Here is a 27,884-nt window from a genome sequence, read left to right on the forward strand (position 1 = left end):
ATCATCAACATCGCATACATGTGTTGTGGGTGCTGGTGGTGCAATCAAAGGAAAATGTTATGACATAGGAAAATACTCGAAAATACTCACGTCGTTATTACAAAAAAAAAATGTCATCAAAGCGGGTGACAAACCTGGACATAGTGTCAAAAGAAAGAGGTGGGTCCACAGAGTCGGACGCTCCCTCAATAGAAACAGTATCATGAGTAATATCAGTAGCAACAAGTCCATCACCATCAAACTCAAGCATAGAAATCCCACACACATCAAAAGCGGATTGGGGCCCAGGTGGGGAAGCATCCAGAATGCGGCCAGTGTCGATCATGTCCAGTGCAAGCGTCATAAAGTGTCACATCATCATAACCAATCATAGAAACTCTAAACATGTCAAAAGCATAATAAGGCCCACGTGGGGCTGTGTCAAGGATACGACCAGTGCCGATCATGTCCATCTCGTCCATATAAGTATCAGGCAGAATCACACCATCAGAACCATCTCCCAAATCCATAGGCAGGTCATAGTCAAGGATCTCCTCAAGAAAGCACATGGAAAACACACGAGCTTGATCTGGTGATGGGGATGCAACTATGATGGCCTTAGGTGGCTCAGTGGTCTCAGAACTCAAACACATCTGTCTTAGGGCATGCTGAATGCCCTAAATCTCAACTGCCTCAGGAACGCGATCAACTCCCTCTATGCGGGGTACATGCTCTGATCCTCTGGTAAAATAGTCAGCCGACTGAAAAGTGTATGGGCAAAGGGGGTAATCAAATGAAACCTCGGACAAACGAGCTCTCACCTTATCCCGGCGCAATCGCACCATGTGTCATGCCCCCTCCTCAGAAGGAGTGTAACCCGATCCATATGGTATGTCATGATCAACTGTGAAAGCAAACTCGCGCGGCCCCTATTTGCGGTGACCCAATCCCAAGCCAGGCATATAGGACATGTCTCTCATCATACTGAGTACCAGAGTGTTGCTGTACTGATCAAAATACATAGGTACCATGTCTCTACTGTCATCCTCTAAACTGAAAACTTGAACCTCGTCAAAAGTAAATCCAGTCAAGTGCAAGTCATCCTCACTATGACTGATCTGTAACACTGGCTCTAAAGAGGTAACAACGCCTCTATCAGACTGTATCATGATAATGCGCCCCTCATGTATGAACTTCACCTTCTGATGAAGGGAAGATGGTATAACACCCACCTCATGAATCCAGGGGCAGCGAGAAGCAAGTTAAAAGATGTCTGGATCCTCAAAACATGAAAAAGTATAGAATATCTGATTACTACTCAAAAAGTGCTATTTTATAGTTTGTAATTAACTCTTTTAAACGCTTTTGAGTAGTATTTATTACCTTTTAACTCAATTGGCATGTTAAGGACCTTTGCAATCATTTCTAATCAAATTGTGTTAAGTTTTGGTGTTTTTGATAACTTTTTTATCACCAAAGAAATCCAAGATTGAGGAGAGTTCTATAGAATCCATGGCAAAGCAATTGAAAGCTCATTTACATGAAGAACCCAAGCTTTGAAGCTTTATAATCCTTTTCCAAAATCAAATCATGAATGCAAGGAGGGAAAGCAAGGAGAGAAATCTAACATGAAGAATTCAAGAGGATAGCAACTCTTGGACACATTTTGAGCACTTTATGGAGTCCATTTCATACATAATATATGTCGTTTCGAAGTTCGGGAAGTTAGGAATCCAACGCTTTAAACGGTATGCAAATCAGAGCTGAAATGAAGAACTTATAGCCATTGGAAGCCAATCACACCAAGCTAAAGGCCAATTTCACAACTGCGAAATCAGCATTTGGTTGTGAAATGGAGACCTTCAGCTTGCGAAATTTCGTAGCCCATTTTGCATGCCTGCAAAATCCACCTGAGTGCTTCCAGATATTTGCGACCGACTCTTTTAGATTTTTTCTTTAGATATTTGTTGTTTAAATCCCCATTTTCTCCTTGTAATCCACCAATCATAGGATTCCTTAGTTAATAAGTAAGAACAAAAGGTGAATAACCTCATATTATAGTTTGTAATTTTCTTTACACAGACATCTTAGGGAGTTTGTTCTCAGTAGCTTTGCTCTGCCTTACCTACTCACTTTGATTGTATTTTTCTTACTAGCCAAACAAGCTCTGAGAATGCTTCCTTAGAGAATGAGTGGCTAGGTTTTTTTATCTCTTGGAGTTAAGGAAGCTGGGTAAGGTGCCGAATGCAAAAATTAGAAGTTTTGTTGTTTTAGCTGTTAATGAAGAGATAGTGTGACCCGTTAATGGTTTCTATGTTTTTAGTTAACTTAAAACGCCTTTAAAGCACCTAGGCCAACACTTGGTAAGGCAAGTGATCTCCGTCCATTGAGATGCACTAGTTTATCTCTTGCGAGCCTTTGGGAGGTGATTTGAAGGTAGGATTTTCTAGAATAGCCAACACTTGGTAAGCTTTTGGACTCTAAGGAGATATCCATTAGTTATCTCTTGCGAGATTGAGAAGAGAAATTCAAGGTTAAGGATCACCTTGAATGGAAAATGTTAGGTGAGAGGCACGAGTCATTGCATGATGAATCAGTAAGAGAGATTTAGTGTTGGAATCCATAAAAGGGAAACATCTGTACCACACCGGTTAGAGAAATAACTATATGTTAATTCTCTAATGCAAGGAAAAGATTCAAGTGACTGGAACTCTGTTTTTATATGAGGAGCCTGACCCCAGTGATCCCAAAACTCCAAGAAACGCTTTTCTTCATAAGTAATTCCCATTACTTTATTTTAGTTAGCTTAAAACCAATCCTTTTTAAACCAAAGTTTATGTTTTCTTTTGAAGCTAACCTTGAAATGAAAAAGCATCAATTCAACTTTGAATTATTATCAGTTGTAAGTTGAAAACCTTTCGCAGTGAACGATCCTAGAGCCACTATGCTATGCTAGCTGAGGCTATCCTAGCATTTGGTGTAAAAGGTTATAAATTTTGTTGATTACTCCTATCTGAGGACCAAAATCAAGGTACACCAGCTGGGCACGAATCAATATCTGATCGACCTTATCATGACATGTGTAGTGAGAGTACCCATAATTGTCCTCTGAGTCCTGTCGTATGCTCTGATGGTTTGTGTAGATGGCCCAAAATCAGATGGTGAAAATCCCAAAGCAATGGCAGTAACCAATGGACATACGTTTAGGGCAGAGCCGTTGTCCAGTAGGACAGACGGCACCCGACGACTTGAAAAAGCAACATCAATGAATAAGGGTCGAACATGATTTGACCCTTCAGGTGGTAAATCATCATCTGAAAATACAATGCATGTAGCTTTATTAGCCGTCAGAAAGTGAATCAGTCCCTCAAGGGTAGTAGTAGTGTCAACTCTGATCTGACTAAGAGCTCTGATCAAGGTATCTCTATGTGTGCTGGACAAGGCCAAGAGGCTCCAAATGGACATGCGAGCCTGTGTGGTGCGCAGCTGGCGTAATATCTCATCATCCTCTCTCTGAACATCCTCTTTAGCATCTATGCCAGTAAAAGCCCTGTCAACAGGTGAAGGTTAAGCTACTCTCCCACTTCGTGTAACAATCTGAACATCTCTATGAACGGGCTCATACTCTTCCGGGAACAGAATGAAGGGTGACATGGGTGGAACATTCTGTAAGTATACCGACGATACTGTTGTCTGTCGGGGAATCTCATCTAGGATCAATCTAAATGGCCTAGGAACCTACTGTCCATGGATATATCCACTAAAATTTGAGTCCTTATACAAACTAATAGGCTGAGGAGGTACAGCTCCTGAAGACTCAATTAAATGTACGCCCCCCGGGGGTGGAGTTACAACTCTTGTGCCATGAGTAAGTAGTGGGTCTGTAGTCACTGCAGGACGTCCTAAATCAGCCAAACCCTAATCAAACAAGTCCTAAATGGCGTGCCTCAGCATCGCACAATTGTCTGTATCATGGCTAGCTCTCTGATGGTAGGCACAGTGAATCTGTCCTGAATCCTGGTAGTGTAGGATGTGGTGGTGGTGTGGGTGGTAGTGGAGCAATCAAACCTCCCTCAACCAATCTCTGAAATGCTCGGCTCAAAGGCATCCCTAGCTATGTAAACTACCTAGCCGGCCTCGGTGGAGGCGGTGTTCTATACTGCTGATGGAACTGTATAGGTGGCCTCTGAGGAGCCTGTGTAGCATATACCGGCTACGGTGCCGGATGTAGATAAGTAGGCCCTACTGGCCTATAGGGAGCAGTTGGTCTATACTAATTCCTGCTGTATCATCTGGTAAGGAGTGTCTAAGAACTGTCTTTGAGAAGGAGGGCGACAAGGGGACCTGTGCCCTGTTGTTCCAATGGTACCAACATTTGAAGGCTTGGATCCTGACCCTGGCTTCTTCCCCTTTGAGTCTGAAGGGGAAGAGTCTGCCCATAATCCTTTAGCTATGCCCTCCTCAATGCTATAGAGGGCCTGAACCAATGATCCAAAGTCTATTTGTGGAAAGCCCATGAGATGTTTGGCAAAGCGGGGCTGAAGACTGTGCATAATCATGCTGATCTGATCATGCTCGGAGGGTCTATCTATAATATGTGTTATCTTCTCCCTCCAGTGGGAGATGAATTAAGTAACTGACTCATCTGGTCTCTGCCTGAGGGCCTCTAGCTCCCTCCGGGATACATCCACTATAGTATTAAAAGTATATTGTCTAAGAAACTCCTGTGCCAAATCAGCCCATGTCCTACGCCTTGAAGGGTCCAATGAGGCAAACCAACGTTGAGTGGCACCACTCAAAGACAGAGGGAATAACATGATCATCCGTGCCTCGTTCAATCTATGTCCGCGCATAACAATGTAATACAAAACTGTAAATGAATACGGGGGCACCCTATCCTCGTGTACCTCTCAATGTCCGGCATGCGGAGCTCAATTGGCAAAGCCGCCACTGGCAAGTCATCATATTCGTCCCAAACCATGACTCTATCAGAAACATGTAGAGACTTGATCCTCTGCTCAATCCTATCGATACAGGCCTGAGTGTCATCAACAATCTGTGCAGGTGCCACAACAGAATGTGGCGTAGTCTCAATCTGACCATGTAAGACAAATGCCCTAGCCCGCAGGGCTGACTGAACTGGGGGTGGTGGCGGAGGTGGAACTGTATAGTCCTGTTGTATAGTAGGCCTAGATGGCGGTGGTAGAGGTGGAGGTGCAGTAGAGTCAAGCGGGGTGCTCCCCGGAACCGGCAATGGATGGGCCTGGTGCCCATCTATCTTCTGACCTAATCCCAATATAGCATCTCGAAGTGATGCCATGGTATCTGCAATCTCAGTCAACTGATCAACAGTGGCATACTGGGGGTCCATATCTCTATGATCTGATATCTGCTCTAACTGACTGTGTGGGTCTGATCCTCTAACCAATCTACCTCCGATCCAAATCCAAGCTCAAGAACCCAGGTCGGTCTCGGTCAACAATCCTACAAAAGGAAAGGGGTACGTCAGTCCTCGTGACTATCAATCTTGAAATCAATCCAGTAATGCAATCTTACAACTAAATCCTCTAAAGGAATGAGCTGACATGTGATGTCAACAGCTAATCCGATATATGGCTCCACAGGTAGGAATGGGACTCTGACATGGTGATACCTCAGAGGTAAGGTGGCTCAAAAGCTAATAACGGGAAAAGGCAAGTCCTACAAGCTAGATGACTATACCCATAGGGATACGCAACTTCTGATCGTAACCAACAATCAATCAACAATCAAAGTGACACACTGGCCACACATGTATCCATGAAATCCAGCTTAGGGCTATATAGGTCTTCATTGGTCGGATATCCATCATCTCTGATTACTACTCAAAAAGTGCTATTTCATAGCTTGTAATAAACTTTTTTAAAACACTTTTGAGTAGTAGTTAACACCTTTTAACCCAATTAACATATTAAGGACCCTTGCAATCAATTCTAATCAAATTGTGTTAAGTTTTGGTGTTTTGATAGCTTTTTGATCACCAAAGCAATCAGAGATTAAGGAGAGTTCTTTGGAATCCATGGCAAAGCAATGGAAAGCTCAGAAACATTAAGAACCGAAGCTTTGAAGTCCTTTGCCATAAGCAAATCCATAATGTAAGGAGTAAAAGATGTCCGGACAGGATATGCTATCGTTCGGGTGTGATATTTTCACGAGTGCTGTGTGCTTCAACTTGAGGGAATCCGGATAGCATTGTGCCGTCTTTCCGCTTGGGGAATCCGGATAGCATTGCACCGACTTTCCGATGGGGCGCACCACATGTCCTCTCGAGGAATCCGGATGGAGTTGATTCGGATAGCTATGCGCACTCCGTGTTATCCGAGAGAGGGGTTCCCCTTGCGCAGCATAGCTCAGTCCACCCGGAGAGGAATTCCATGCGCCAACATTTTACATCCGGATATCTCATAGCCGGATGGGAGAGGAGGACGTTTCAACTTCTTCGGTCAGACATATCCGGATCCACCGGTAGCACCTACCCGGTCAGACATGCACAACTAAGGTGTTCTCCTGAAGTTTCCTGATATTTCCGACCGACTTCTTGAGATATTTCAGACCGACATGTTGAGATATTTTGGGATATTTTACTTTAGATATTTGTTGTCTAAATTCCCAAATTCTCCTTGTAATCCACCTATCATAGGATTCCTTAGTCTTTAAGCAAGTAAAAGGGTGAATAACCTCATATATATAGTTTGTAATTTTCTTTACAAGGGGATCGATCAATCTATTATGTAATTAGTGGAAGGAAGAAATATATTGTACAAAGCACTTGCTCTGTTTTTCTTTGATATATATTTGTTTTCTCGTTAGTTTTCTTTCTAGCCAAACAAGCTCTGAGGAAATTTCCTCAGAGAATGAGTGGCTAGACTTTTAGTTCCTTGGAGTTAAGGTAGCCGGGAAAGGTTCCAAGTGCATGAATTAGTAGCTTTGTGGTTTCAACCATGAATGAAAAGAAAGTGTGTTCCTTTAATGATTTCTATGTTTTTAGTTAACTTAAAACACCTTCAAGTCACTTGAGCCAACACTTGGTAAGACACGTGATCTCCGTCCATGGAGATGCACTTGTTTATCTCTTGCGAGCTTTTGGGAAGTGACTTGGAGGTAGGATTTTCTAGAATTGCTAACACTTGGTAAGCTTTTGGACTCCAAGGAGACATCCATTAGTTATCTCTTGCGAGCTTGAGAAGGGAAATCCAAGGTTAAAGATCACCTTGAATGGCAAATGCTAGGTGAGAGGCACGAGCCATTGCAATTTGTATCAGTGAGAGGGAATTAGAGCTGAAATCCATTTAAAGGATACCTCTGTACAGCACTGGTTAGAGAATTGACTACTTGTTAATTCTCTAATGCGAGGCAACGAACCAAATGACCGGAGCTCTGTTTTTGCATGAGGAATCTCCCCTGTGAACCTAAATCTCCAAGGAATGTTTTTCTTCATAAGTAATTTCTATTACTTTCTTTTTGGTTAGTTTAAGATCAAACCTTTTTCACTTAAACATCTTTATGTTTTCTTTTAAAGCTAACCTTGAAATGAAGAAGCACCAATTTACTTTGAATTGGTATCAGTTTTTAGTTGAAAACCCTTCCCAGTGAACGATCCTAGAGCCACTATGCTATAGTAGCTTTGTCTTTGCTACCCTAGTTCATGGTGTAATAGGTTATAAATTTTGTTGATTACTCTCTCAATCAAAGAGCACCAGCTGGATATGAATCCGTTGAGACACCAATTGGGATAAACGAATCAATCTCCATAGTGCTCCCAAACATCGATATAGCCCCTATGCTAGACCCTACTCCTAAACCCCTAGCTTGGTTGAAGGCAAATAGTTGGGAATGACTCCCAAAAAAATCAAGCAATCAATGAGGAATAGTCGACCAAGACTAGTAATTCGGAAATAAGAGGATACAAGAGCATCCTATAAACACAAGCGGTAAACAGTCATGCAAGAGAAATGATAGCCATGCAGCAAACAATCATGCGCAAAGGGCAAGGCCTACCACAAAATCTACACACAATCTGACCATCTATGCCAATCCCAAATCTCATAACTAAGTACAAATCAACAATGAGCAAGCATGCTAAAACCAATCAAGTGGACACACAAACATCAACACATCACAAGTGCAAGCCAGATACCAATCAAGTACGTGATCATCAGTCATCTATGTAGCCTAAGAGTCCACTGATCAGAGAACCATGTGCTCCAATATACCCAATTCAAGTTCAAGCTTGATCCTCTTATGAAACCAGAGATTTTGGGTTTGATTCCCAGTGGAGTCGCCAATTTGTGGACCCTCACCCAATCCACCGACCGGCGCGACTCGCTATTTTTTAATAAATAAAGTAAAAGGGAAAGTTGATTTTCGAGTTTTGAAAAATTCGTCCCAGTGAGGAACGGTTTTTTTTGGAGTTGCCACTTACTTTTTATTTTTATTTTTAAATGGGGAAAATTTAAGAACAAAAACCCCAGCATGACTCCAATCAGGAAAAAACGGTTTGCGAAAACTAGATTCTGGGTCTGGGAATCAAGTTACCTATCGAGAAGGTACCTCATGTGAGGTAGCACCCCTCTACTGATGAACTGGGTATATGGGAGCATATGGGTCAAATATCAAACAAACCTTAGGCTAAACAAATGACATGAATCACATAGACCTTCCTAGTATTTAGCATGCACATACACTCAACAAGTAAAAACTCAAAGTGCATACCTGAGGTCCCCAGCCATGCGCTCAAGAAAAAGATGAGGTAAAAAACACAAGCATGTAGTAGGCATTCATGATCAAGCATCATCAAAGTTCACGCTTAAAGAGGAAGTGAATGGAAATGATGGCACCCAATTATTTATTTCCTTACACATTCCCTCAAACAACAATTCACCAATCTCCAACATCAAATCAAACCAAACTTACCTGACTCCTAATGCCTCTAGCTCTGAAGTGGGTCTATTCTGATTCATTTCAGAGCCCATTTAAAACTCTAAAGGAGTTCCATAAGTACCTCGGAGCCTAAGGGCTCAAGCCATAACAAAAATAGGAGTCAAAACATACTAAAACAGGTTGATCATGCAGCGACTGTTGGACCGGTTCTCGACCAATTCAACTGGTTGAAAAAAATTCTGAAATTTTAACAGTAGATTCCCCAAAGAATAAAGAATCCAAAAAAAGCAACGGTGCTCAATTCCGAGCCTGTATGAGGGACAACCGGTCAAAACAAGACAACGCATTTATAAAATAGGGCTGGACATGTAGGACTTGTTAAACCGGTTCCCAACTGGTACAACTGGTTGAGAAAATTTCTGAAATTTTAACAGTAGATTTCCCAAATAATAAAGAATCCAAAAAAAGCAATGGCGCTTAATTCTGAGCTTGGATGAGGGAGAACCGGTCAAAACAAGGCAACAAGTTTATAAAACAGGGCTGGACATGCAGGACCTATTGAACCGGTTCCCAACTGGTTCAACCAGTTGAGAAATTTTTTGAAATTTTAATAGTAGATTTCCCAAAAAATAAAGAATCCAAAAAAATCAATGGAGCTCAATTCCAAGCCTAGATGAGAGAGAACTGGTCAAAACAAGGTAACGCGTTTATAAAATAGGGTTGGACATGCAGGACCTGTTGAACCGGTTCCCAACTGATTCAACTGGTTGAGAAAAATTCTAAAAGTTTAATAGTAGATTCCCCAAAGAATAAAGAATCCAAAAAAATCAATAACGCTCAATTCTGAGCCCGGATGAGGGAGAACCGATCAAAATAAGGCAACGCGTTTATAAAACGGGAGAATGATTCAAAATAGATTTTTAACATGAATAAAATCAAACGGGATCAATGACATCAACTGAATGAAGATCATGGCAAACACACAAAGAACAATTTTGAACATAAAAATTTGTGGCCCTTTTCTTCCATACCAATCAATAAAGCATTAAGCATTTTGGAACGATCAGAAAAAGGAACTGAATGCAAACAAGAGTTCTATGAGGAACCAGAAACGTACACGAAGAACCAACCTTTAAGAGGTGCTCCTTTAGCTTGCAAAGCTTCTCCAAACATATGTGAGACCCCCAAAAGTCTGAGGACCTCTTCACTCCACTCCCTCAGACCACTCACGAAAAGAAACCCTCCAAAAACCTCTTATAAAATTCCTCCCCCACGATTCCATAAAGTCTCTCCTCTCAGAAAAAGAAGAAGTCCCTTCAAATCTGATTTTTTTTCCCTCTTTTATAGTCCCAGACCTCTAGCCATCAAAGCCTCTTTGTTTTTCTCTCCTTCAAGCTTTGAAGAGAGCTCTAGTCAGTCTCAGAATCGACTTCCCCATTAGCTCCCCTCATTTTCCATGCAAGCTGACTATCTTAAGCTTTCAACTTGCTTCCCCACCAAGGATCCATATGGATTCATGATGGGCTGCAAGGAATCCGAAATAAGGCCCAAAATGGATCCAAAATACAACCTAAAACTGATCTGGAGCCCATGGACCCAATCCATGTAGGATTTGGGCTTCAAAATCACCAAAATAAGTGCTCCATACAAGCCGACTCAATGAACCGATTGAATCGAATTCCAACTGATCGAGCCGGTTGAGAAATTTTTTTAAATTTTTCCATAATGTTCCTTGAAGCATAAGGAGTCCATAAAAAAAAAAAAAAATAGTACGCAATTCTGAGGTCAGATAAGGGAGATATGATCAAAACAAGCCCAAGTGCTCCGAATTCCAACCTGCTTCAATGAATTATGCCTAAACTGAAACTTTGGGAACCGGTCGAGCCAGTTGAGTAAAAATTTGAAATTTTGAAATAATGTTCCTTGAAGAATAAGGAGTCCATAAAAAAAACGGTGCGTGATTCTAAGTTCGAATGAGGGAGATATTATCAAAACAAGCCCAAGTACTCCGAATTCGGACCTGCTTCAATGAATTTATGACTGAACTGAAATTTTTGGGGGGCCTCACTTCCTTCCCTATAGCATGATATGAACAAATAGGGAAATTTTCCATGATGGAACTCCAAAATGAACTACACACCCACACTACATTGGACATCAAATGAACCTACACAAGGCTCAGAAACCGATCAAGGCCAAAAGGGGGCCATGTCGAGGTCGTATGAAAACATGGGTGCATATGACACCCATAGGATAAAATGCAAGTGTCAAGGGACAAAATTGAGGGTCTATAGAAATGTTGAACTTTTGGTAGACTGGATGTGAGGAAGGTATGATGTTGAGCTAGTGAGAGGCCACCGATGGATGGATTCCTGGCATGTCAAAATGAGTCCAGGCAAAGACGTCTTTGTTATGCTGAAGCACGCTTTCGAGCAGTTCCAATTCATTCGACGTGAGAAGGGAGCTAGCATAGGTAACTTGGTCTATGTTATGTGAAAGACACAATGGTTAGAGTGGATTAGCCACAGGTGGATCCTTTTTCGCCAGGTTCAGTAATTGCTATTACTCCCTTGCATTTGATGGTTCCGGGTGTGCCTCGTCGCTGGTAAAGTGTCCGAAATCTAGCGCCACTTGATAGCACTATTGTGCGGCTAACTAACTACCAAGAAGGTTGATTTGTCCATTCTCGGTGAGGTAGCTTACCAGGTAGCTTACCATCTAATGGTATGTAGCTTACCACTCCGACATGATCGCTGTGGCTGAAGGACCCAGACGGACCTCTAGAGTTTTTGCTACATATGGTTTTCCCCTTATGCCAGGTGATTAAGGTCCCAACCCAACTTGCATCGCATCATATAGGCGTGACCTCCTGTCACACCTCCTCTTTGTTGACACCCAAGTAGAGTCGGAGCTTTCGTCCAACTGCACCTGGCGAGTTGGTGAAAGCTCCTCCTCAGATCACATCATGTGACTACCCGAGGGAAACTCTGCATTCCTAGGGAAAGATGCCTCGTTAGTACATTTTGAGGCTATTTGCTGGCTTCGAGGTTGTCGGCTTTGAGAGGGACCCACCGATGACATTTGGGTACACAACTCTTCATTTTCTTCCTTGAGTCGTCTTGTTTGGCGGATCAAAGACTGCATCTTCCGATCATTTTCACGTTGGCATCTCTCCATGCTTTCACACTAGCCAAAGTAGCATTCGCTACCCATAGTTGATGATCGACTTCTAGAGGGTGTTGACATCCTTAGGCATTCCCACAAATGACGCCAATGTTGGTTCTGAGCCAACTGGAGTTAGGTTCGTCTAGCTATACAAAATTCAAACAACTTTCCTCCCTTATTAGTGCCTCTTAGAGAGTCTACCAAGCAATAATAAAGCTGGATGGACTCTTTTCTTGCACAAAAAGAATGTCCGAAAGGGTGGTCTGAGCACGCCCCTCCGAAGCTTAAGTCAAGCAAGAATAGCTCAAGCTACTTAGTGGGAAAGAGTGGATAGGTGTATGTGTGCATACCTTGTTTGTGCTTTATGAAGGGTTTTTATAGTGCTAAAGAGAGTGCCACTATAGTGTTGACTAAGTACTTTGACTTTCTCTGTAATGATGATTGTCTTGCAAGCGACTGGGCAATCATCACAATTTTGGGTGGTTGGCAAGTGCCATCAGTTGATGCGCCATGATCTTAAACTATGCAGCTACCTGTCCCCTAAGCCTGTTGATGGTATGGGGTTATGTGCAGCAATTAATTGACATGGACTTGAGGGCTAGAAGAGGTCTCATCAACCGTTCACATGTCAAGCGTGAATGATCACACATGTTAGTGGGTCTTAAAGACTTGATTGGACAATCCTATCTGTTTGGGGGGTCTGGGCTCCCCTTGCCGTTTAGACTTGTAAGGGAAAAAGGCCTTCTTATGCCTGGTGCTAGATGGAATTAGTCATGATCCGAATGGAATGATCTGGACGGGTTGCATGCATGTGCTAGACGGTCAAGGTGTCTAGATTGGAAAAGGGACACGTGGAGGGGAGCCCCCCACAAATACTATTGATTTTTATTCTATTAGATAAAGGTTGTCTCTACAAGGCTAGAGTATGAGCTAGATTGAATTTACTCAAGTTGTGAGTAAGCTAGAGTGGTCTAATTTCATCTCCTTCAAAATTGTAAATTTTCACTCAATAAGTGATTTTTTTATATTAAATTATCTAATAAAATTTAATTATCAAACTTAATTATTATTTCTTTAATTATTGTTTGATTTTTAAATAATTGTTAATAATTAAATTTATCAAATAAATTACCCAATATAGATAAGGATGTTTCATTAATATAAAATCTTTAATTTGTCTTTTTACTATTTTTTTATGATATATGTTCTTGCATAGTTATATCTCTTTAATTTTTTTTAATGTTATTTTTGAAATCTAGGTTGTTAAATGCTATTTTGAATAAATGTGATGACTAGATTTATTTATTTAAAAGAATATAGGCTATAACCCAGGAAGAAACAACTAGCTTCATCCCATAAAATTTGCTTTTATGATCTTACAAATTGTCTAAATTCAAGTAGACTTTGGAAGGTAATTTTGATAGTTTAATTATTATAAGGTACTAAGTGCTTGAGTCTGTAATCTAACAAGGTAGTGCCATCACCTATCAAGATTACCTTTTAAGCCTTAAGTTATAGATCTCACTTATTATGTGATCAAATGACATACTCTAACTCGAATGAGCATATGTTAAATTCCACTAAATCCAAACATTCCTTGGCTCTAGTCCTCTTGGTCATTTTACCATCTATACAAAATTCGTAGACTAGAAGATCTTTTAGAATCAAAGAGTCCAAACTTTACCAGTCTTTGGATCTTATTTAGATTAATATGACCTATGTCTAGATACCAAATGTTTAATTAGTGCTAAGTTCAATCCTTAGATCTGACTATTCTCATCCCTTGGCAAAGTGATAATATAATACATATAAAAGAAGAAGATATTATCTCCTACTAAACTGCATAACTGACCTTGCATTTGAAGGTAAGGTAAGTATAATCCCATCATTTAACCTTCTCATTTGTTAATATCCTATAAGAACTTACAAACAGTGGGCCTAGAATCTATCCACCATAAATGATGAAATCCATCACTAAATATTCAACAGTGAGAAAATGATGTATACTTTCCTTTTTCCTTTAGGCAAACCAAACATTCCTTTTCTAGTGTCCTAAAATGTCACAAAAGAATCGCTTGGTCTCTTATTCCTTCTTTTGAACTTTTCTTATTTGGTGTTATTCTTCTTCTTCTTGAGAGAAGAACCTAAAGAACCTTTGAATTCCATATGAACACCCTATAATCTTTGAGAATCCCCTTAGCCATCCCAAAAGAAAATGACAAGGTCTCTAAGATCATATAAATACTAGTGTTCATAACAGTTCTAAGAGTAGCTTGCCAAAGTTGACCTATCCTTATCACCAAATAGCCATTGCAAACTAGAAAGAGAATATCAAAGTCTCTAGTAATAGACATATGTTACTATTGCAACACATTATCTAAAGATCCAAGTATTAGATACTTGGATTTCTAATCTGTTTAATACCACTTTGATATATGACTTCTTCCTTTTTCTAGGTTATTTTATAAGAAATAATTGGCTCTTCAATCCTAAACTAGCTTCTATGAAATTAGTTACTATACCTAGAATAAAATTAATCCAATTGATTAGTTGGGCTTGGCCTATTGTGAGAAAGAAAGTGATAATAAAACTAGCATGATATTTATAACAAAGAATATAACTGAGTGTATGACATAATTGAACATTCATGGCAATTGGTAATTAATTTAGGAAAAATGTAGCACTCTCAAACTACATGCATTTCCTTTTGCAAGGTATCTTAGTATCATAAGAATCAAGCCTACGTTGGGCAGGTTATGACCTTATTACTAGTTAGAGACCCTCTCAAATTGATCTCCTTATCTTAACCATAAAAGTATCTAAAGACAAGATCAACATACTTGCTATTTGGCCCATGGACTATGAAAGTGGGATTGCATGCATAGGGCGATTTTCACACTTCATATCCAATGTCAATTGTATTACCATTGTCCTTGAACTAGTAAAGAACCCCATTGTGGGGGTGGTCACTCCCACTACAGAGATATCTAGTCTTGTCCATGTGGAGAGTCCATATCTTTATCTAGGAAATGTTTTAAAGAAATTTATTTCCATCAAATTCTTAAGCCTTTTGGTAGTAATCTTTTAATATTAAATTATCTCTAATGAAAATTTCCAAAATATTTATTTTCCAAATTGGAAACTCTTATGTAATAAGAAAATTATCAATTTATGAGATTTTGAATAATCTTGAGAGCACCTTATCCAAGAAAAGAACTTTTGCTTCTCGTATTAAAAAATCCTCATAAGATTTAGTTTCCTTATTCCTTCCACTTTTCCAACTTAATAAAAATATTCATATCAATTTCATAATAATTTATTCCTTTAAATACTCCCAAAAATAAAACCTTTTAGTAATTCCTCAATGGATGAAATATTCTCTATGAAAAACTACAAAAAGTGTTTATTTCCAAAAATGAATTAAACAATCCATTATACAAAGTATTTTTCGAAATATTTTATATCTCCATTAAAGTACTAAAACTTTCCAAAGTTATTTTGGTAACCCTTCTTATTATAAACTCTTTATCATGAGATTTTCCAAATCCATTATTTATCTTTTAAATTGGGATTCCTATGCTAAAAGAATTTCTCTCTTATTCCTTATCATTGAACTATCCAAACAAAACGGTTTCCTCATTCTCTTTGGGGAGGAGAGCCTGAAGGACCAACTATAGATATAGTTTTCCTTTTCTCACTGAGAAAGAACAAGAAAACCTCTTAAAGTTTAATAAATAGATAGTTTTAAAGAAAAAACAATCTTCTTAGCAACAACTAGTTTAAATAAATAATCTTGCAAAATATCTTCTCATGAAAATTTATTAAGAATACTGAAAAACCTTTCTTTGGTTCTAATACTTATTTTGGTAACCATTCTTAATTATAAATTATCTATCATGAATTTCCAAAATTAATTTATTTTCTTTAAATCGGAATCCTATGCAAAATAGGAAAAATATTATTGTATAAAGATTCAAACAAATAAGAGTTTTTCCTTAAAATAACAATTTTATTCTTAGAGATCCCAAAGATTTGAAAAGATTTTAAATAAAATTAAAATCTCTAAGAATTAATTTTAAAAAGAAAAGAAACCTCTTAATCCTTTTTCAACTTATATTTTCTTTAAAATAAAATTTCTTAATCATGCACATTCCAATTTAAACAAGTTTTCCAATTTTGAAAAAAACATGAAAATTTATTTCCAATTAAGAATACCAAAATACCTTGAGGTCACATATGCAATTAATCAAGAGCATATAATAAAAATAAGGGAATAAATAAATAGAAACTTTTCCTATAGCCTTTAAAGATTCTATTGCATATTTGGTAATTAAATGAATATTGCCCAAATTACCAAAAATAGCCCTACACCTAAAAATAGGGTTAGTTAAAATTGAAAACCCAAAAAACCCAATTGCGACCAACATGAGCCCAAAAGGACAAATCTAAAATTCAGCCCAAATAACCAAAAGGAATTGGACCCATATGCAATCTGGTAGTAGCATGCTCTTTGTGCAGCATTGCTTCGATTGGTCATATGTCCATCGTTTCAACCCTAAATTGTGATCCGTTTGAAGCATTGGATTCCTGAATTCCTAAGCTTCGAAACCATATGTGATTTTTCCCAAGAAAATTATTGGAAATAGCCCCAATTTTGGCTTAAATTTGACGTCACTATTTTGCCATGCACTTTGCATAATCTTGCTTCAATCATCTGTATCTCCCTTATTTCTACTCCGAATTACTATATGTTTAAGACGGTTGGATTTCTAACTTCCTAAGCTTCAAAACCATATGTGGCTTGACCTAAGAAAATACTGGGAGTAAGTCCCAATTTTAAGTTTAATTTGACATCATTGTGCAACCATGGATCTCAAAACAAGAACTGTTAAGAATCTTTTTTTCTTCTTTAAACACCATAGAATCTCAAAAAGAACCTTTAAGATTCTTTTTTTTCTTTTGGGTCACCATAGGTGGATACAAAAAGTTGAAATTTTTACAATAATAAAAGTTTCTATGCTCTTATAATGGAGCTTACAACCCATCTATTAAAAAGAAAAGATTTTTACAACCAAATAAAAATCCTATATCCCTTATGGGGCGTACAACCCAATCTAGAGAATCAAAAGGTATATATGATATCATGATTATAATTAAGAAATCCAAATATATTGATATATTTAACTAAATGAATAAAAACATCTCATTCATTCATCCTTGAGGGTTATGGGATGAATAGAACAACCCTGCAAAACAAAGTTAGTACACCTTAGAACGGATCTACATGCTAGAACCTACCCTAGGGTTTTGATACCAGTTGTTGGGAACCACGAATTACTTTGTTCCCATGCCTTGGATCACATAGGGTGCATGAGAATCTATCCTAGGCCATCTGAATCTATCATAATGGATAAACAAATATTAAAAAATAATATGGATACCATAGAAATCATAGATATAAAGAATAAAACCACATACCTTTGATCCAAATGTTCTCAAATCGATTCCAATCAATGTAGATAAATCCAAAGTCATAATGGATCTCGTAAACACCTTGATCTTCCACCAATGACTATTCCTTGTGTCTAGGCACTGATATAATGAAGATATCAAGGGTGGAGGCTAAGATTCTCCCTTTGGACTGTAGGGAGACATTGACAAGACATAGAAACCCTAACCCTTAAAGGGGTATTTATCAGCTTCCTACTAGGCTTAATTGACTTAAGCCTACCATGAGGTTGGGTATCTTAATCTAACCCAAAAAAGTTGTTAATTGATTAATTAACCGTACAAGACCCTAATTAATCAATTAGCCCAATCCGGAAATATCACGCACTTATCCCTGTGCAACCTTGTGTAATTATCAAAAAGACCTTATGCACAAAAGTGAACTAAAAACCCATTCAACCCCTATAAACCATGTCATCAAGGAATATGAGTTCAGAGCGGGGATTACTAGGACCCATAAGAGTATTGACTTCTTCATAATCAAATTCTGAAATTGACTTAACATCCCACTATAGAGAGTCAACTGCACTCTAGTACTTTATGTACTTTAAGGACTTAGTTGAGATATAACTACCTTTCATCCTTAAAAAAATGGTCAGTTAGAAAGGGTGATTCAAATTTTGGAGGATATGTTGAATTTGAATATAATAATAGCTATAAAGCTAGGATTGGTATGACATCATATGAGGCTGTGTATGGTAGAAGGTGTAGGTCATCGATTTGTTGGGATGAAATTAGTAAGAGGAAACTCTTAGATCCAAAGTTGGTTTTGGTGATTATAGAGAAAGTTGCATTGATTGGAGAAATATTGAAGACTACTTAGAGTCAACTGAAAAGCTATGTAGATAATCGAAGATGTGACTTAGAGTTTGAGGTTAGAGATCATATATTTCTCAAGGTTTGAATTATAAAAATAGTGATGAGATTTGGAAGAAAAGGAAAGCTAAGTCCTAGATATGTGGGACCTTTTGAGATTTTGGAGAAGATTGACACATTGGCCTATCAAGTTACATTGCCTCCAAGATTAGAAAGGATTCATAATGTTTTTCATGTATCAACTTTGAGCAAGTATATGCATGATCCTTCTCATATAATGGAACTAGAGCCTCTCTAGTTAGTAGAAAATTTGACTTATTAGGAGTTCCTTATTTGAATTATTGATAAAATGGATAAGGCTCTTCGATGTGTCGTACTCAAATTACTGGAAGTTTGATAGAGAAAATATTCAGAAATGGAGGCTACTTGGGAAATAGAACAAGAGATTTAAGAAAAATATCCATACCTTTTTCATATTACAAGTATGTCAAGTTTAAAAGACTAAACTTATTTTAAGGAGGGGAGGATGTAATACCCAAGGGTTAAGTTAGCCTAAAAATAAAAATTTTGGGCCCATAGGCTTAAATTTTGGACTACAGGCCAATGTATATATATATGTATTTTATTAACAATGATAAGAATATAAAAACCCAAGAGCAATTTTGAATACACTTTTAGACGCTATAGAGAATAAAGGTCATATAGAAGTTGAGATTTTAGATCCAAGGTGAAGTGAAGTTATTTTTTCTTTTAAGAGAAAACTTCAAGGTAAGAGTTTTATTTCAACTTATTTTCCTTCTCTTTATAATATTAATTGCTATTTTGGTTTCACAAAGGGAAAAAAAGAAATAATTAATTGAAAAGTATGTAGATAAATAAATTGATGTTTAGACCAATATAGAATTCATAAATCTTAAACCTAGATTTTTTATTTTTATTTTTATTTATTGTAGAGTTACAGAAGTGACTAACATATGTAATAAGAAAATATTTCCCAATTTTAATATCTCACAAATTTAACCAAACTTTTTTATTTTTTATTTTTATTTTTTATGAATCTTTCAAAAGAAAAATTATACTTGACCATTCATAAAAGAAATATTTTTTCTTTCAATTAATCCTCTTACTTGAACTTAAACTCCATAAGATAAAAAATGACAAATTTCCTACGAATCACATGAAAAATCGGAAAACTCTTTAAATTAATGTTCTAATAATAATTATATTCTTAGTATACTTTTTTTTTCAAACATATATAAATTGTTCATTCATATAGAAAAAATATCATGTTTCTGTTACTTAATTTTCTTGAACTTTTCAAATTTCTTCATTTATAATTAATCTAATTTAAATTACCTAAATTTAATTTAATTTATCTAACTTAGAAAAAATTAATTTCTTCTAGAATCTTAGCATAATAAAATTTCTGACCTTCAATATTTTTGATATTATTTAAATTTTTACTGAGATTAATTTTTTTAATATTACTTTATTTCTCGTGCGAACACTTCATCAAAAACTTTTGTCTCATGCACTTCTGCTATGCGCACACACCAATACACAACACCACACTAAAATCTTAGCTTAACAACTAAAATTTTCTATATATCCCCCATGTGTATATAGAAGTAGAATCGTAGGGCTTTGATTTGTAAAGGCTTTTTATGGGTATACACTGTCCATGGATACCCATGAAAGAAAAACCAACACAACTTTAGGCTTCAACTTCTAAGTTTCGTAGAATCAAGTTTAACTTTCCAAGAAGTACTACCACTTAGTTCGACAAGGCCATTAAGACAAATGCTGTAGTACAACATAGAATCATGTCACTCCTCCACTTCATAAAATATATGAGTTTTTGATGTTTTATAACATGAAATAGGACCAAAGATGTTTAGCATATCATGAATTGGTAAATCTCAAGTTTGCATAGGATTGAACTCGTTACAAATTAGCTTTGTCCAACTCTTCTGCTATGAAAGCGTGATAGATACCACGTACTCTACTAGATGTCGCAGCATGCGAATCCATGAAAACCAATTTTTAAGCATGTTATCCAATCCGCACTCATATGTTGTTATTGGATTTGAAAAAAAAAAAAAAAAAAACCTACATTTAGCATACAAAATATTATCCATAAATGACTGATAACATAGACTAATCCTAGATCCCATGTAAAATCAAGTGTGCCCCATATTGGGGTTTCAAAGTAACAAGACTACAAGGAGCATGAGAATAGGATGGTGAAAGGCTGAATGAGAAGCGCTGTAGGATCATTGCAAGCATCATTTTAGCTTCCAATATTGCAAAGTTTTGTCCAATGCATAATCGAGAACCCCAACCAAAGGGGAAGAATGAAACTGGACTTTTCGTTGCCTTCAAAACTCCTTGGGAGAACCTCTCTGGATTGAACTCCCTTGCATCTTCTCCCCAAATTTCATGATCATGATGTACCAGGATTGTTGGTAAGGAGACATCCACTCCAGCAGGTAAATACATGTCTCCTACTTGGATGTCCTCATAAACAGTTCGAGCAAGAAAGGGGATGGGTGGATATAGCCTAAGAACCTCATGAAGAATCATCATAACCTGCATTCCGAGAAATTTCAAGAATCATCAAATGAACATTTATGACCTAATTTAATCATTAATATGCACACTTAAAGAAATGAAGGAAACCTTTTAATATAGTCATGTAAAAGAGACTTTTAATATAGTCATCAAATGAACATCTAAGAATGGACCTTTTGTGATCAAACAGAAAAGATATAAATATAACCTATCTTCGTTGTTACTCAAAATTTGATAAATTAAGTGCTCTATAAGTAGATTATTTTGGTGGAAATTATATTAATACTCACAATTTTAAGGTGATTTAGTCCATCTCCTTCGGGTTTGTTGTTGCCAAAAACATGTAAAACCTCTTCTCTTGCACGAGCTTGCCAGTTTGGATGTTTGCTTAATAGAACCATTGTCCATAGAAGCAGAACTGAGGTAGTCTCTTGACCGGCAAAGTAAAATATCTTACACTCGTCAATGACATCTTTGATACTCATTCCAACGTTCTTGTCATTGCCATGTTCTTGAATTTCTTTAAAATTGGATTCCAGTAGTATACCTAATAAGTCATCATTAAGAGTTTCGCCAGCCTTCATTGCCTTCTCTCTTTTGTCAATAATACCCCACAACAACTCATTTACTTCTTTTCTATTTTGCTTCATCCTCTTATTGGACTTTGTAGGCAAAAACCTGCATGTAAATAATCCTACTAAGTGAAACATGAGCTACAGAAACAAAAGCATGTAATTTTCTGTTAATGTCTTTCCTTATAATTTTTTCACAAATTTTATGAGGCTTAGAAGAAAGACAAAAATAAGGCATGGAACAACATTTGCTTCTACACATTCACCCCATGTACAGTGCTATTGAACACCTATCAGTTTCTGCCAGGTGGACTCTTTGGTATACTAAGTAGATCATTTTCATGGACCAGATTTATGATGTGCTCTATCTAATTCACTGAAATCATTTAGTTTCAGTCCTCTCGATTTCCTCTCAGGCAAAAGTTCATCCTTTAGGACAGAAAAGGTTAAATGTTTTAAGCTTACCGCCATCCTGGAATGCAAGCTGACTGTGAGAACTGGACCAAAAGTTGCGCTTGCTCTCTCTGCAGTTCGAATATCATTCTTCCTTCTTCATAGTTACTACCAAATGCTGTCCGCGAAATCGCATCACCTGTCAAATTTTGAAGATAGGGCCAAACATCCAACTCACATGACCCCTCTGTTGAGAGCTTCCTTTCCCATTTGCTTATCATGTCGCTACAGCTCAAATGAAATGATGGTAACATGTTCTATAACAAATTAAAACATGAAGAATGTAAATAAATAATAAACGAACAAGAACTCCCCAACATCCAATTTAAAGGTACACTAAACTTATGGTTCAACTTTTGAAGTAAGCATTTAACTGCTTGCTTCCTTAAAATCATCCAGTAAGTCTACTGTATGTTAGACCATGCACAGGAGCAAGATAGTGAGCCCAAAACTTACCTTCAGTTTTTCTAGTCGGAATGCGGGGTTTATGATCTTTCTATGTTTAGCCCATTTCTCGCCATCCAAAAAAAATAGTCCAGAAGCAGGCTGCTTCCCAAGTGCATGAACTCTTGGCTTTCGGAAGACAGTGTGCATGGACAAAACATCCCTTATCAGTTCAGGCTCCATAATGTTGACCCTTGGTTTTAGGCCCATCCATATAAAAGAACTTTTACCTGCATTTTTATGGGCATCACTGAAACGTAAGAAACCTACTCAAGGTCAAGGATGGACACTAATATAGATGTGTTGAGCTAAAGTGATGTTTATGAAGACTAATAATACAACAGTCAGTCCATTGAAGCGAGGGTAGAACCCGGAGAACCAGCTTGGCTTATCAAATTTAAAGTGATGTTTCTATGCTTAACAAATAATGGGTTTTGTAGTAGTTTAATAAGAGTGACTGAAGGTACATTCCCTTCATTAATTTCCTCCATTAGTTATCTTTATTTATATAATTGTTTGTTTGTATGTGTTTATCCCTATTACTGATGTAAAAGCCACAGGGAAAAAAATGAAAAGTGGGATGTATTTATTTCAAGACCCCTCAATACAATAAAAAATAATTAAGAAAATCGGAATATCAACATGAAAGTTTTGGTTGGTTCACAAAATTGGTGGGAGCTAGGTTATAGAGAAAGGTTATAAAGAACCATAAAATGAAACTAGTCTATCCAAAACTCAGAGAGATTTTTTAAAACATACAGGGAAGAAAGATGAAAAACTTTACTCTCTTCTATAGAGCAATAAATAGAGACACCTTAAAGAAGATTTCAAGTGCAGCCATTGGGAATGAAACATGAGAGATATTGCAAAACGCATCTAAGTTTATATTCCTTGAGAGGAATAGAAAGAGAGGGTGCAATTAAATACAAAACCAAAGAGAAAGGTAAGATAAGTCTTCAATTTAATTTTATAATTGTCAAAATTTGGTCATTTACATGTTTGAATATAGAAGTGCTACTAACAGTGTTGAAAATAAAATCACTCATTTTGAAAAGAAAGATCAAGAAGAATTCAAAACTTAATATTGAAGCAAACAACCATACATGTGGATTCAAAACTGTGTTAGTAGATTTTGATAAATTGGAAAGTAGTTATGTTATTTTTAGAGACATTCAAAATTTTACTAAAGGGTAAAAATAAAATCTTAATTTGTTTGCAAAATGAAAGACATCATTTATTTTAAATATACAGACTATATGTAAAATATGAAAAATGATATATTAAATTTAGATTAACTCTAAGAAGAATGTTATGCCGCAATAATAGATAAACATGTTAATTTAATTGCTAATGAGCTCATAAAAAATAAAATATTCTTGTTAAATATTCAAAATGGCGTTTTAAAATGGCTAAAATTTTATGCTAGTGATACCTCTTGGATTTGGCACTAAGATTCATGCATCCTAATTTGAAAGATTGAAATTGTTGAGCAAGAAAAAAAATGTAAGAGGATTGCCCTCAATAAATCACATGAATCTGAAATGCTTACTTGGAAAGCATGCCTGAAAAAGTTTAAGAAATGAAATAACTACAAAAGTAAAGAACCTTCTTTAGAACTCATTCATTTATATTCATGTTGTCCAATTCACCCACACTCTTTTGATAAGGATCAACATTTTCTTTTTTACTATTTATTAACAATTTTAGTTAAAAAAAAAACTAGGTGTAATTTTTGAAAGAAAAAATTGACATATTTAATGTTTTTAAGAAATTTAAGAAGATGAGATTTCACATTAAAATAATTTGAAATTGTGAAAAAAAACATGAGATTTATTAGCCTTTGATAGTTTCATCTTCTTAACAACAAAATGAAATGGTTAAAAAATAAATAAATAAATTATTTTTGACATGGTTTGAAATATGTTGCAAACCCCAAAAAAAAAAATGCTTACAAAATTTTAGACTAAAAGTAGTTGATTTTGTGGTTTATTTGTCAAATAATTTTCCGGATCAAAGTGCATGGATTAAAACATTACAATAAGCATGGAATGATAGGAAGAAATTTCACATTTAAAAGTATTTGAAAAGGATAACATATGCTGGAAACAATCGAAATTAGATAGCAAAAGCTGAAAATATATTTTCTTAGGTTAGGACTCAAGCATCAAAGATTACAATTATATCACCCCAAATAATGGAAATATGATTATTAATAGATATTTTAAATTTAATGGAAAATAAACATAGGATTGTAGTGCTAAGGCAATTATGATACTACTCTCTTTTATAAGGAAGAAGAACAAGCAGAAGGCTTATAAGAGATAGCCATACATCATCTTCATGTACAAAAGAAGTTCAAAATATATCATTTCATTAGAAAGTTCAAATCCAGGGATACCACATTAAGTTCAAAAGTTTACAAGAGGTATATGAGGTAATGGAAAATCAAAATGGTATAAATATATATATATATATGTTTTTTTTTTTTTTTTGGAAAATTGTGAATCTATAGTGTTTTTTTTTTTTTCTTTTCTTTTCCAAATAGTGAAAGGCAATTGGAGTAAAATTGATAACGTAAAGAAGAATAGTACAAAAGGAGACGGAGAGACACAAATTAAGATTGGTGCCTAAATGCTACAAGCAATATATGATGAGATATTTTCTCCAATGTTCCATATCAAAGCAATCACATTAATACAAAATATCACTTTACTGCATTATTAAAAAAAATTGTAAAGTTTCAAGATTAAAATGCTAATATTTTACCAAGTTTTTCAAGTTTGAATATTCGGTTGATAATACTAATTGGAATCATAAATCAAATTTCAAGGGACATGTTAGACATAAACATGAGTTTCGAATATCATAGTTGATACTATTTTTAAAAGTTAGTTAGCTAAAAATTTTCTATATTTTCTAATTGCTAGGAATAAAGGTTGTGTAATATTAGAAAAAGAGTAATTAAATAATATTGAAAAAAAATTCTTAGCTCTTGTTATATAATTGTACACTTGTCTAGCTCCTTTGTCCCAACGAACCAGAGTAATGATATGAATAGGTACGATGATGCATGGTATTGAGCCTAATTTGATCGGAAATCAGGAGGGGGTTCATAGAAAAAGTCTCTCATAGCCTTTTCCAATTCCAACGAAAGGTCTCAATTTAACAACTTGTTAAGTCCAAATAAATTTCAGCCTCTGTTGACAGTATTTAGCCCATCTTTATATGAAGAAGAAAATATATATGATTGAAAGATAATTAATCAGAAATGGAATATCAATTTAATCCAACTGTACTCCCCTCAAGTTTGCCGAAGAGATGCTATTTGAGTTGTCAATAGATCCGTTGAACTAAACAATAGTAATTCAGAAATTGAATATCAATGCAAACTTTTATCTTTAAGCAAAAGCATTTTCCAAAATTATTAAGGAAAAATTAAACCGTAGAAACTTATAAAAGCATAGAATTTCACTAAAAATGAATTAATTTAGAAAATTCAGAAGCTAATTTGGAAAATTGAATAAAAAAAAAAGAGAAATAATTAACCAAAATTCAAAAATCATTCACAACTCCCAAAGAAATAATTTATATAGTAGATGAAGCTATTAATACAAAATCAAACATTAAAAATTACTCATAGTACCTTACACATGCATATATATTTCTTGATGGAAATCAGAAATCCATATGCTTACCATATTTCTTGATGGAATGGTAATGAAAGGGTGCGACACGTTGCACAATATCATCGGAGATGCTGATGGGTCTTGAAGTTGCTTCTTTTATCATCATGGACATTTCTTTGAAGTCCCCATACAACAGCCTGTAAGAATTTCCAGCCAGACCTTGCTGTTTAAGGCACCTCTCTAGCCTTTTCGGCCTCAACCACATCCAATTCAGTACCCTCCATGCATATATTAGGATAGTGATGAAAGCAAAGGATAAGGCAACTAAGTTCAGCTGCTTCATTTCCATGTTTGAGAATGTTTTGAAGAGAGGCTTGGGAACAACTTTATAATGTTGTACTAGACGGCTAATAGGGTTTGTTCCATCATATGGTTTTTTATTAGCAATTATACCAGGGGTTATAAACCAAGTCTTTGTCTATTTTTTCTTCCTTTTTCTAACAAAAAAACGTGGACAAACGCAGACCACAAAAACCTCCATTTATCAATGATATATCATGTCTACCCTTAAATAATATGGCAGTAGTAGTCATCCAATATCACAACAATTTTGAAAGGACAAGATCATCAATTATCACTAATGTTATCTTATTATAAAAAATAAAAAAATTCAAATTGTTTTGTTCCTATGGTGGAGATTTTTCCACGGATATGTTGCCTGCCTTTAGTATTTGTTTATCTTCAGTTGTCTTGTGACAAAGATGGGTTATGGTGGCATCAGTGTAGGTCTGGACACCTGGCTAATCTTGGCAACATAAAAGAAAGTGACAAATACATATATCTTTTCTAATATAACAAAAAAGGCTTTAGCCATCTCAATATCAGATAAGGACTTGAATTAACTATTAGAGAGTGTGTTTTATCATGGTCAATGAAACACTCATCCCGAGGCAATCTCCAAACCCGTATTGGGCAACACTAATCCCAAAGTATTTATTATGGTAACTAAAAACAAATTAAATTGGTTTCCCTTGAAGTAAACAAGGAAGTAGATAATTGTTTTATCCTTTCTAAGTGGGACCTTTTTGCGATGTGGGCATCATTTCGATACCTAATTCTTTCAATCAATTATCATCGCGTCTTTTAAGTTTATGATTGCGTGGTGGTAGGTCTGTGTACTATGTTAATACACAATAAATAAATAAAATCGCCAGCACATATTTCATTGGACAGTAGTGATTTCTTGATTATTGAGAAAAAAATCTAGGATCTCTTTATAGTAGTTAAAATCTAATCCTAAAATCCAAAGGGTTTATATAAATTCTTTTTTAGGGTTAAGTAAATTTAGCCTAATATGAGCTTTTACTTATTCTAGCCCTTTTGTAGGTTTAAGTGAGTAGCCTAATATGACTTAGTTACTTAATCTAGCCCACTAGGTTCTAAGTAATTAATTAATCCTAATGAGTTTAATAATTAATCAGTTCAATCCAAAAAAACTCAAAATAATTAATCATAAATTCTTGTGTAATCTTACACTATCACCAGCACCCTTATGCATATAAATTATTAAATTTCCATAAAACCTTAAAACTTTATACTAACATAGAATATGAGTTTGAACAAAAACCATTGGGATTCATAGGAAAATAATGACTCTTTCGAAATCTAATTTTGAAGTTAACTCAACACTTCACTAAAGAGATTCAAATGCACTTAGTACCCAAAAAAATCACATCTAGATAAATTGATTAAATCTAAATTTTAATTTCTCAAATTTGTGACTTATTATCTATTATATGTAGATGTTTTATGAATCGATGTTCGCAATCTA

At 36.1% G+C, this 27,884-nt stretch overlaps 1 protein-coding gene across 1 annotated transcript; it reads right to left on the reverse strand.

Moving 5' to 3' along the window:
• Positions 1 to 20,508: 20,508 nt before the first annotated feature.
• Positions 20,509 to 26,447, reverse strand: LOC117908734 (cytochrome P450 CYP72A219-like). The gene is made up of 5 exons (XM_034822425.1): positions 26,123 to 26,447; positions 22,440 to 22,657; positions 21,996 to 22,240; positions 21,249 to 21,636; positions 20,509 to 20,976 (listed from the first exon to the last, which is right to left on the reverse strand). Exons 1-5 carry the CDS (start codon positions 26,400 to 26,402, stop codon positions 20,551 to 20,553), a joined length of 1,557 nt encoding a protein of 518 aa, XP_034678316.1. The 5' UTR covers positions 26,403 to 26,447; the 3' UTR covers positions 20,509 to 20,550.
• Between the last annotated feature and the right edge of the window lie 1,437 nt (positions 26,448 to 27,884).

This window comes from Vitis riparia, chromosome 19, assembly GCF_004353265.1.
Source record: "Vitis riparia cultivar Riparia Gloire de Montpellier isolate 1030 chromosome 19, EGFV_Vit.rip_1.0, whole genome shotgun sequence".
NCBI lineage: Eukaryota > Viridiplantae > Streptophyta > Magnoliopsida > Vitales > Vitaceae > Vitis > Vitis riparia.